We start from the raw sequence: 12,623 nt of genomic DNA, 5'->3' as shown, positions 1-12,623 counted from the left end.
AAAAAAAAAACCCCAAAACACACACACTCCAAAACCAACGTAAAACATTGTCCATTACAACAATGTTGAATCAAGCCCCTAATGGCGTTCGGTAATCTAGGCACACCGAGGATACAGCACAGCCCATATTGTTTGTTTCAGTATATTATAACATCATATAATCAAAACCGTTTGTTGTGATACTACATACATACATACTCTACTACTACTACTACGTACTAATTACCCCGACCTGTTATAGATAACGAAAAATGTAAATCAGTGATTCAACTGATAAGACCCAAACATGTCATCATAACGTGTCATTTGGACGTAGACGGCTATGTGGTCTAGTGGTATGACACTCGCTTTCGGATCGGAAGGTCCTGGGTTCGAGCCTCGCGTTCGGCGCATAGTTGAGTCCTTGGAAAAGGCTCTTTACTCACATCCTCTCACCGTACTCAGGTGTAAAATGAGTACCTGGCCGTTAACAGCGTTGTCTTTGTCCGAAAAATTGTAATATCGCCTAACAGGCGTTATGTCCCGTCCTACATGTTAAATGTTGCTGTTGACCAGGGACCCCTTGTAAAGCGCTTTGAGCACGTTTAGTGGAAATTGCGCTATATAAAAGCTCAATTTATTTTTAGACGGAAATTGGATTCAGTAGTCTGATGTCACGCCGCCCGGCAACGGCGGCCATCTTGATTCTAAACAAAGAAAATCATTACTTTTCTATCTTCATGCTGGCTAGAACTTTTCATATGTCTTGTGATCAGAATGTATAATAGTCAAAACAAGATCATATTTATAATGTTTTTTCTCCTCTGGATACACCTTTATGCTCGTCGGAGAAATATCTCATAAGGGCGCCCGCCAGTGTTCCGATAGTTTAGAGCCAGTGTTACTAAGTTACCATGGGTCATTAGGAAGGAAGTGACGTTACGACTATTGAATCCTATTTGCCTTATGTAATGAGCCAAAAACAGAAGTAGGGCTACACACACATAACACACACAACAGTTTAATTCCGAGGACGGTGTATGCAAATGTGGCTGCTCGAAGCTCGAAGAAATTAATAACAATAACAATGTGAATTTGAATGTAAGCTTCAATTTAATATAAGAAAACAGACAAAATGGACGTTTTGAGTTTCCCCGATGTTTTTGTTTATTCATCTTAACTCACTCAATCCTAACACCGATTATGTCCGTAGTTTGTTTACCAGGGTTACTTTTACCCCATGCCTATTTATTACATTTTTATGAGACAAATTATAGGCGTAGAATCAAAGCTAATGTTTTTAGTTTTTACATGTTAGGGATAGTTGAATAAAACTATCTATGTACATGCTCAATTTTAATACTTTTTTTTCCAATTTTGAAAAGTAGCAAAAGTCTATAGGTTTGAGTGAGTTAACAACACCACTATCTCATTAGCCTGTAGTGTTTCATTCATCCTGTTTTGTTGATTTATTTTTGTTGATAAAGGGGAAGCCCAAAACGTCCATTTTAATCTAATAATTAAATTGAAGCTTACATTCAATTTCACATTATAATTTAATTCTGATTACAGATCATCGAATTATGAACATTGTGTAATTTCTTAGTTTTGCCTATTAACAATTGTTGTATGTACTCGAATGAAGGACTGAAAGATTGGGAAAAAATATAAGGGAGGAAACGGGAGGGGGGGGGGGGGGGGTTACAAAACATGTTTTAACGACACAGATGATCGTTTAACAATGTGCGGCCTTGTGGTCTAGTTGTATGACAATCGCTTTCGGATCGGAAGGTCCTGGGTTCGAGCCTCGCGCTCGGCGCATAGTTGAGTCCTTGGAAAAGGCTCTTTACTCACATTCTCTCACCGTACTCAGGTGTGAAATGAGTATCTAGCCGTTAACAGCGTTGTCTTCGTCCAAAAAATTGTAATATCGCCTAACAGGCGTCATGCCCCGTCCTACATGTTAAATGTTGCTGTTGACCAGGGACCCCTTGTAAAGCGCTTTGAGCACATTTAGTGGATATTGCGCTATATAACGCTCAATTAAAAAATAATTTTAAAACAATACAATGGACAGAGATAGACAGGCATAGTAAGATAGATTGATAGAAAGATAGATAGAGATATACAGATAGAGAGTGAGATAATGTGTGTATGTGTGTGTGTGTGTGTGTGTGTGTATGTGTGTGTGAAACAAAAACAAAACAATTTTGTCAGCAGGAAGCTCAACATTCTGGAATCCAACTTGGAGAGTCTCACAATAACACAGCTAAAGAATGGATTTCGTTTTATATCACATTATGTCCTTTCGTTGGTCTTTATAAACATTGCCATTTACCTGGACGTGGGTGTTTACCATTGGGGAGGGGGGAAAAAGCTGTATACGATAATAATGAGATAACGACAAGGAAAGAAGTGAGAAGATAGAAAAATGCCAGAAAACAATAGAGAATAGTAATAATGATAATAATAATAATAATAATAATAATAATAATAATAATAATAATAATAATAATAATAATAATAATAATAATAAAAACAACTACGCGGCGATAGGGACTCGAACCCGCGACCTTATTTACTTACATCCACCACCCTGGATAGCTCTGACAATAAATAGCCCTACCCAGGCGGAGTTGTCGTACCAGTAAGGTCGCGGGTTCTTCTTCTTCTTCTTCTTCTTCGTTCCTCTGATGGACATCTATGGCTGCAGTCCGATATCTGCTATGAAGTCTGTGGTCCGCTTTAGGTCCTCAGCCTCACCATAGAGCTTTGTGTTGAGTGTTGTAGGGGTGACCCAGTGGTTCGAACGTTGCACGTTGTATAATGGGCGGGTTCGATTCCCCATCGCCGTGAACGTTTAAAAAAAATTATTCTTCTCTATTGCCTTCTGGTACTTTTCCTCTCACTTCATTTCTTGTTCTTATCAACATAAGTGCCTGCTCCACTTACTTTTCTGAACTACATATTGAGATAACCTGGTTAGAAATGAGACGGTTACAACATCCCTCAGACATTAATTTATTAATGAAGCAATGTGACAGTCGTTTTTATTTAGGAAACTCGTTCATTCTACAGAAGCAACGAAATTGACGTCACTCAGCTCTTTGTTACTATTTCTAGCCAGCCATATTTATGCGTCGGACTCACTAAATTCTACCAATCAGACAAACTATAACCGTTCAATGTCACACATAATTCTGTGTGTTGGTTATTAATATCTGGCTGGCGGATGTTGTGATTTTTTTTTTTGGCTCATCATCGATAGAAGGAACGAAATTAACGTCACACACCTCTCTGTAATTATTTTTAGACAGCATAGTAGTGATTAGTTCTAACTAAATTACATCCTTCAGACTATAAACGTGTAAGGTTTTGTGTGTCAGTATATTTAATTTGGCTGGAGGATGTTGTGAGTATTCTACCTAAATTCAGAGCATCCGTTTGATAAGAAAGTGCCCTGTTTCTGAATGAACTATGTAGTATTATATAAGGCAGGGCAAGTCTACAGGGGCGTTGAAGTGAAAGAAATTGTACTTATTTATTTATTAGGATTATTATTGACATAACCTAATAGTTGGAATTTATTTTGACAAAATATCCCAGTCATTTAAGCTATGTGTTGGGGTCGTCGGTGTGTATGTATATTATGAGTCATGAGTGCTTGGTAATATATATCTTAATTTTATTCACAAAACCCGCTCGTTCACACAATAGAATACAGAAAGTACCCTGGGGACTCCCGATAGCTCAGTTGGTAGAGCACTCACTCGCTTCACGCGCAGCGCGAAGTGACCAAGATCGATCACGGTTGCAGTCGATATTTTTTCTGACCCCCCCCCCCCCCCCGGTCCACCCAGCTCTGAATGAGTAGCTGAGCCTGCTAGATTTGGCGGAAAGTGCTTTGCGATAGACTAGCGTCCTATCCAAAGGATGGCAAGAAATTGCTATTGTCCCGTTTCACGCTATAGAAACGGGGATAAACTCCGGCTCCACGGGCTCATCAATGGCTCTGAAGGACTGTTTACCCTGTCTCTGCATCTACCAAAATATGCGTTTACCAACAGAGTGACAGGAAGCTGTACCTAGTAGAAGGCTTGTTGAGAACACATTACCCTATAGTACAATCTGATACTGACAAAATATCCCACTCATTCAAACTATGCGGTGTGTTGTCAGTGTGTATTTCATGTGTCATGAGTGATAAATATATATATATTTCTTATCCACAAAAACCCGTTCACACAATAAGATAGAGAATGTACTCTCTCTCTCTCACACACACACACTCTCTCTCTCTCTCTCTCTCTCTCTCTCTCTCTCTCTCTCTGTGTGTGTGTGTCTCTCTCTCTCTCTCTCTACAAGGCGACGAAAATGGGCGTTTACCGATTGAATGAAAAGAAGCACCTGGACGGATTATTATGATAACCCTAAATCTGAGAGCTGACAAAATATCTCCGCCATTTAAACTAGCGATGAGTCAGTCAGTCGGCCGTCAGTGTGTATGTAGATTTAGTGTCATAAGAGCTGAACATATTTTTTTATCCACAAAACCCAAACCCACTCTCACAATGACAATGCGATAAAGAAAGTACCCTGTCTCTGCATTAACCAAAATGGGCGTTTACCATCAGAGTGAAAAGGAGCTGTACCCCCCAAAAATGAGCTTTTTATATAGCGCAACATCCACTAAACGTGCTCAAAGCGCTTTATTATAAGGGGTCCCTGGTCAACAGTAACATATAAAATATAGGACATGATGCCTGTTAGGCGATATTACTATTTTTTTTCGGACAGAAACAACGCTGTTACGGCCAGGCACACATTTTACACATGTGTACGATGAGAGAATGTGAGTAAAGAGTCTTTTTCTAAGGACTCAACTATGCGCCGAGCGACGCTCAAACTCAGGACCTTCCGATCCGAAAGCGACTGTCATACCACAAGACCACATAGGCGGCTCTACCCAATTTTTCACTTTAATATCTTCAAAAGAACAAACATGGAGCAACTCTAATGTCTTAGTCCTCTCGTGTTCAATGTTTGTGTTGTGTGATGATGGAAGCGAGGGCTAACGCATCCAATCCTAGAGATTTTTGCTTCTTTTCAAAATTGAGAAAAAAAAAACGTATTAAAAATGAGCATGTGCATAGATAGTTTTATTCAACTACCATACACATGCATAAATTGAAAAGATTAGCTTTGATACTACGCCTATAGATAGTATGCGCTTGGCTAAGAAGCTCATAACATTGCCATCCGGAAGTATAACGGACCAACACACAAAACTGTGTGTATCCATGAACGTTTATAGTCAGGTTAATACAGTTCAGTGAGCATTACTCATAAACGCGGATGGCAAAATACAATAACAAAGACCTGAGTGATGTCATCTTCGAACTATCTATAATTTGTCCCAGAAAAAATGTAATAAAAAAGGCATGGGGTAAGGACAGCTATACCAGAGGTAAAAGTAACGATGTTAGGGTTTAGTGAGTTAACAGCGTAAAACGCGTGTATTCTTGAGAAGAATATATAATAATATAGGAATTGAAATCGCCCCGTCCCGTTTATCGGGTAGCCTCAGTGGTGTAATGAATGGCAGAAAGTCTGACCGATAAGCTTGTGGGTGGTGCAGCGTGGCTCAGCGGTACGGTCTTTGCTTCGTACCCGAAAGGTACGAAGTTCGATCACCCGCTCCTTCAGTGTGTGGCCTTGAGCAAGTCACCACCTCGCCCTAGTTCAATTTGCGGCGCTGCACTGCGGTTGACGCCTGGGTTATTCCAGTCTTCTTCCCTTGGAATAGACCCTAAAGACAAATTTCCCCTACGGTATAAATAAAGGGAATTTTATTTATTTAAATCCACAGATCTAAAGTCTGATTTGGTATGATTTTTGTTGCTGTTGTATTTTTCTTTCTCCCTTTGTCTGGCACTGTTTCATACACACTTATTCAAGTGTGTTAAGATCTGTCAAGAAAACCTTGTGGCTAAATATGATACTATGTGTAGGACGTCACAGTGTGTACAATAAATGACACAAGTGCTTAAAGATAATATTTCTTATTTTTTTTATTCACCTTCTTAACGTTTACTTAGTCAAGCGAGGCATGTGTGTGTGTGTCTTAGTGTGTGTCTTAGTGTGTGTGTACGTGTTATGTGTGTGCGCGCGTATTTTTTGTATGTGTGTGCTTAGGGCGGGGATCCCTATCTATCTAAGCGAAGGCTTAGTTAGTGTCGGCAATTATGTATGGCATTCTATTTAATTTACTCATGATTATTTTTAGCTATAAATAACGGGTCTCAAATGCAACACGACACTGAATGGATAAACCACTTCACTGTAATAATAGTCATCAAAGCGGGCGGTTATTTGACTGTATAAATAAATATAAAATGACGCCCTTTCGCAACGGCACCATAAGATCCCGTCGCCTAGGCATTCCATGAAGGAATATAGATAATCCACCAAACAGGATGTCTGATGTCAACAGGAACCACCCATGTTCTCCAAGTGAGCAAATTGGGGGTTAATAATCTTGCTCAAGGAAAATAACGCAAGTGCCTGAAGCGGGCCTCGAACCTGGGACCTTCAGGATCACAGTGCAATGCCTTAACAACTCGGCCACTTCGCTCGCCTGTATGTTGGAGTGAAAACGATATAAAGAAGGGAGGAGGAGAGGCGGAATGTGTGAATGTGTGTGGCGAGGGGGGGGGGGGGGGCGTTAGCATAGATATCAAATGGCAGCATTTACAAACAATAACACATAATTTAGTACGTTGTATTGACTGAGACAATCGGGACCATACTTTCTATAGCCCATTGTTTGTGTCTTCATTTGCTTCTTAGTTGCAATAAATGATAATATATGGATATAAAACATAATTCATAGCTACTAGAGGTATCTTGGAGTTAAAACAAAACAAAACAAAACCAAAATAAAAATGAAATCATCGCCTCAAAACGGTATTAAAGCAGAATCTTTCGGATTGATGAAAAACATAGAATTTATATTTGAATTATGAGTTTTACATCGACATTTTTTATTTATTGCTTCATTAAGACTAGATAAAGAATATGAATCATTAATAAGGAGCTATACAGTAAAATGTCAAATCTACAATCGTTTTAACTTTGAATTCACTTTTTGCCATCTAGTCCCCCCCCCCCCCCCCCCCCCCCCCCCCCCCCCCCCCCCACCGGCATAATATCACAAGTACAAGTTGAGAATAAGTCACTAATAAAATAAATAAATTATTTAAAAACTGGAAAGTTTATACATCAAAATATTCAGAATTCGGAAACTTTTGAGGATTGAAGTTTATGAAACAAAATTTCCCTTAATGAAAGCTTTTATCTTAACTCAATTGTTATAATGATAAGTAAAATTTAAAAATTCAATTTGATCACTGGTCACAAATGAGCTCAAAACGGTAACAAAAAAACCAAACTGGATACAATGGATACAATGGATACAATGGATACAATGGATACAATGGATACGGATGGATACAATGGATACAATGGATACAATGGATACGATGGATACGATGGATACAATGGATACGATGGATACGATGGATACGATGGATACGATGGATACGATGGATACGATGGATACAATGGATACAATGGATACAATGGATACAATGGATACAATGGATACAATGGATACAATGGATACAATGGATACGATGGATACGATGGATACGATGGATACGATGGATACAATGGATACAATGGATACAATGGATACAATGGATACAATGGATACAATGGATACAATGGATACGGATCCTACAGTGTTAGAGATGATACATGACACATAAAAGACGGTTTTAGTTTGTTTTATTGTTTGTGTTTATTTTCTAGGACAGAGGCAACGCTGTTTTTACCCCATGTTCATGAAATAAATCACATGTTCATTCTGTCAGGCGTACAATTCCAAAACCAATCACACTCGCAAACTGAAAATCTGAATATAATAAATTGTATTCAAAGGTTTTCTGGGCCTTGGAATTCGATAGTCGATAGAGTAGGAAAATGATGAAGATGCAAAGATGCTCGCTGTAAATGTAAAACAATCATAGTCATAGCAATAAAACAGACTCAAGAGGGAAAATGAAAACATGACAGAACCAAAACTATCTCGCGGGGTACCTACACGGTTGAAAGAGAAAGAAATGCTGCAGGTTGGATGACTTGGGACCAGGCGAGAAACACAGTCAAGATTAATCGGCCTCATGTGCCTTCTGGCACGAGGATTATAGCAAAGGCAGGCTAAGGCAAAACGCCATCAAGAAATGGACATGCTGACTTGACAGCCTAATGCAATTGAGGAAGGCAAAGGACTTGAGGGAATGCACAGACTGGCAAGGGAAGCTAACTTGTTCTATCTTCTTCTACTTCTTCTTCTTTTAAAGTCTGAAACTTCAATTTTTAAGATTCCACAGACCATAGTATTTTTCTTTTATTGGAGACGTGAGACTATTCCACCGTCTCACTATTCCACCGTCTCACTATTCCACCGTCTCACTATTCCACCGTCTCACTATTCCACCGTCTCACTATTCCACCGTCTCACTATTCCACCGTCTCACTATTCCACCGTCTCACTATTCCACCGTCTCAGCGTCAATTTTATGAACGAGTACAAGTGGGGCATCCACTCTTGAATGGGGAACCATAAACTTGGATGACTTTCTCTTATGTTGTTAAATTATCACAGAGGGGTAATTTCACTTGGATGTTTAGGCCATTGTAAAATATTGTCACTGTGTCACATTTTCTTCTCTATTGTAGTTCAAGATCTTAATCATTGTCCAATTTTCTTTATCTTTGTTGTTTTGATTTATAAATTTCACTTGGTAAGGAGAGTGACAGTGTGGAAGAGGAGAATTAGAGAAATAACCTCAGAAAGCAAGGACTATGACAACACTTAGCAAGACATAACATGATACAATTCTCATGCAGTCCTACAGAGCCATTTGGCCCAGGGAGCCGGAGATTATCCCGGACTCTATAGCATGAAATGGACAATGGAAATTGTTTGCTAGCCTGTCAATAGGACGTTAATCTATCACCAAGTACTTTCAGCCACCAAATCTAACGGACCCAGCTACACAATCACTGCTGGGTGGGCAAAGGGGGGAGGGGGGGGGGGGGGTAGGAAAAAAATATCACTGCATCCAGAATCTATCTCGGTTCACCTTTGAGTGTGAAACGAGTGATCTACAAACTGAGTAATTGAGACCTCTACACAATTCTCATGTAATCATCCATATTTCTTAATACATATATAAAGACAGAGGATAGATTACATTGACAATCTGAACAGATGGATTGGTGGAGGAGGAACAGGAACAGGAATTAAGCTATTGAGAAGATCTGAGGACAGATATGGTTGGAGGGACATGATCGCCGATGTCTGCAACAGGCCTAGTACTAGATGATGAAATTCTTGAGTGAAAAAAATTTCTTACCAGCATCTTTTCAAACTGCTCATCAACATCGTTATCTGCCATGGACTGGACATCCACCTTCTCCGTGAAAGGATCCGAATTGTATCCATGGTCGTCGTTGACGGGACCCTTGTGATGGCCAGAGGAAGAAGACGTCTTGTGCTTTGTCTTGCCTCCTATTTTAAACGTGCCACCAACTTTGTCCAGCTTTAGAAGAAAAAAAAACAAAAAAAAAAACAACAAAGTTCCATTAAAAAATTTATTTTATTAATCTCCACAAAGCATCTTTTGGAATGATTGTAATGATCTAACAATTTAGTTTTTGTAACAACTGAGTTAAGAAGAATGATAATAAATTTCTATGAAGTAAAAAAAATTATCTTATTTAAAAAATGATGGATGTGAAAACTGAAGAAAAGCTGAGTCCCATTCAAGGGGCTGCATTACTTACTCTATTTTATCTAGACAACAAAATATCAAGATGGTTTCTGTATTACTATTACTGCCTTATTACACAAACATATATTGGATGGATACTTAACACTTTTATCTTCTCTCTTTTACTTTTATTTGAAATGGTGGTTATACATAATATTTATGGATTGTTTCCAGCACAGGTCCTTATAGGTCCTCTTCGCCAGACTCTATTTCTTCATCGTCTTTGTGATTTAATTTTTTTTTGGTTTAACAATCTAAAACGCATTTATAATAGTACAAAACATGTTGGTCAGACCAACATATTGATTGTATTCCTTGAAGATCGATCAATATAAAAATGTATCAATCCACTAACCATACAATTACAATATCTATCAGGACCAAGGTGTATATACATCAAATTGTGTAGTATCAAGGAGGGAGGATTTCCGAAAGCTCCTACATCCCCAGTATTCTTATTCTAGTAGGGGGTTTGGGAGGGGGGAAAATTTTTTTATAATGTTCTAGTAGGGGGTATGGGAGGGAGGAGACTTTACTTAAAAAACAAAAACAAAAGTACCCTCCCAAACCCCCTACTAGAACATTATAAAAAACAAGAATACTGGGGATGTTGGAGCTTTCGGAAGGCCTCCCATCAAGGATATGTTTTCTAAATTTATAATCATTAAAACCTTATTTATTAATTAAACAGACAGGAAGATTGGATATAAACACTAACAGTTTGTAAAGGAAAGTTGTTACTTACAAAACTGTTACGATTCTTTTCCTTGTCTTTTTTATCCATTTTTGTGAATCAAATCAATCCGCTATTAGAAATAAATCAAATGAACAAAAAATCCAATAGAGGAATAAAACTTGTTAAAACCATGCTGGTGTGATCCAGCCACTAATGACGGATTGGAATAAATTCCTTCACGTATAATCCTGGAATTATCACTGATCACACACCATTCATCCTAGTAATTGGCCGATTTATAAAATCACAAAATCTTACTACATCACAATTCATGTCTGAACAAAGAAATTACAATGCTATCTATATAATATAATGAAAAAGTAAAATATTATCGTGTTCTCAAATCATTTTTAAAGCCTACAATGTTGTTTCATCAGCTTTCTGCTTCTTCGAAGCAAACAATTCAGTGCCAAAGAGGCAAGAAGCTGCTGAAAAAATGAGGTGAGAATAACACGATAACATTAATGCCCCTTTGAAACAGTTGAGCATTATAACAGACCTGCAAAATAATTCCTAAAATAAATATTTTTTTACAGCGACGTCAGAGTGAAACAAAAAAGTCTTAAGATCTCTAGTTGAAATAATAGTTTTATAACTTTGAATTTTAAAAATATCATTAAGGAAATGTTTGGCAAAATTCAAAACTCATTAGTCTCACATTATCATGAATAGACTCTTTATTAAAAGTTGTGTCAAAATAAATTCTACCCCCAGATTTATATACAAACTAATAGATCGACAAAAGTGTGCGATTTTATAAACCTCCAATTTAAGTACGTTTACAGCTGTGATCTAAAATTTAAAGAACTTTTTATTTAAAAAAGGATCAAATACAATTATTTATGAATTTTTTTTTTCTCGAATACCATAATTTCACATTGTTAAAGTTAAAATTATGATTGTTACCTCAAAGATTTAATACAGATGAAAAACAAAAATAGTATCAAAATTAAAGAGTGACACATACACAATTGATACTACTACTACTTTTACTACAAAAAATCTGTGATAAACTATTATAATACAATCATTATAAAATGACTTTCTTCGAAATTGGAGTTGAAATAAAAAAGTTCGTCCTGTTTTCAGCCCTTGATTTTCTAAGGATATTAGAGTTAGAGAGATTAATGTGAGCCTGTGGTTCCTGGCAGGATAAGTGAATGTAACTATCTAGATGAGTAGTACAATTGGGAAACTAATGTACTTATCCGATACAAAATATGAAACAACTGAAACTGACAACGACGAACTCGAAAAGTCAAGGTAAGAAGACGACTGACTGACGTCTACCTAAATACTTCACTAGAGTCTAGACTCTAGACATCTGATCACGGATAGTGGTATAATCGTGATAACACAAACTTTCAAATTTGAAAGCTAGAGACCTCAACACAACCTAAACGAATTAGAAATAATCATCGGAAGGATAATAATAAACACAGATGATATCGTTATACTATCAAGAACAATGATGATTCAGAGGGTGTGTGCATTCGTTGTGCACACACATTCACTTTCACCAACCCTCGCTCAGGGTCGCCACTTCCCCACTCACCGTTAGGGCGCAGTGATTGTGTGGTTGAAAGTCACATAAAAATAATATTTAATATTCCGACTATTTCATCACATTACTTGCTTACACAAACATCTCATAGAGATTTCGTTTTCTCCTATTATGTTGTCATAAGGAAGACAAAATATGATAAGTAAACTGTGTGTACACTACTCTTCACCGATTTGGTCATCAACTTCCGCCATTTCCAGTAGCAGTCAGAGTTCACAGATCAACCAATGAAATTAGCCAGATTTGACCCCGTCCTTTCCTCCCCATTCACACACTGTTGAGTTTTTTGAATGGGGGAGACCTTGAGAGAAGAGTTCCGCTGTCATAACAGTGAGGTGACATTGTAAGAGATCCCCTTTCAACTTTCAGAACGCGAGCGTGCTGAGTTCGAACCCTGCCTGGCCGGTTTTAAATTTTTTTTTTTTCACAGTTTAGTGCAATGTCA

The 12,623-nt window shown here is 37.9% G+C and overlaps 1 protein-coding gene across 12 annotated transcripts in view; it reads right to left on the bottom strand.

Moving 5' to 3' along the window:
- The window catches only part of LOC144970011 (protein diaphanous homolog 2-like), a 110,669-nt gene extending 98,256 nt beyond the window's left edge, over positions 1-12,413 (bottom strand). For 2 of the 12 annotated variants that reach the window (XM_078909163.1, XM_078909175.1), the window contains exons 1-3: positions 12,255-12,393; positions 10,624-10,914; positions 9,462-9,647 (exon numbers count right to left, since the gene is read on the bottom strand). In XM_078909163.1, the coding sequence (XP_078765289.1) occupies positions 9,462-9,647; positions 10,624-10,662 (225 nt within the window). In that variant the 5' untranslated portion in view covers positions 10,663-10,914; positions 12,255-12,393. Of the gene's footprint in view, positions 1-9,461; positions 9,648-10,623; positions 11,043-11,520 lie in introns of all 12 variants that reach the window. The other 10 variants (XM_078909166.1, XM_078909165.1, XM_078909164.1 and 7 more) reach the window with 10 other exon arrangements.
- Positions 12,414-12,623: the final 210 nt, after the last annotated feature.

The sequence above is a fragment of the Berghia stephanieae genome, chromosome 4, assembly GCF_034508935.2.
Source record: "Berghia stephanieae isolate SIO BIC M18660-M18661 chromosome 4, UCSD_Bste_1.3, whole genome shotgun sequence".
Lineage (NCBI taxonomy): Eukaryota > Metazoa > Mollusca > Gastropoda > Nudibranchia > Aeolidiidae > Berghia > Berghia stephanieae.
The sequence above is the reverse complement of the archived record's forward strand: the minus strand, read 5'-3'. Positions and strand labels throughout refer to the sequence as shown.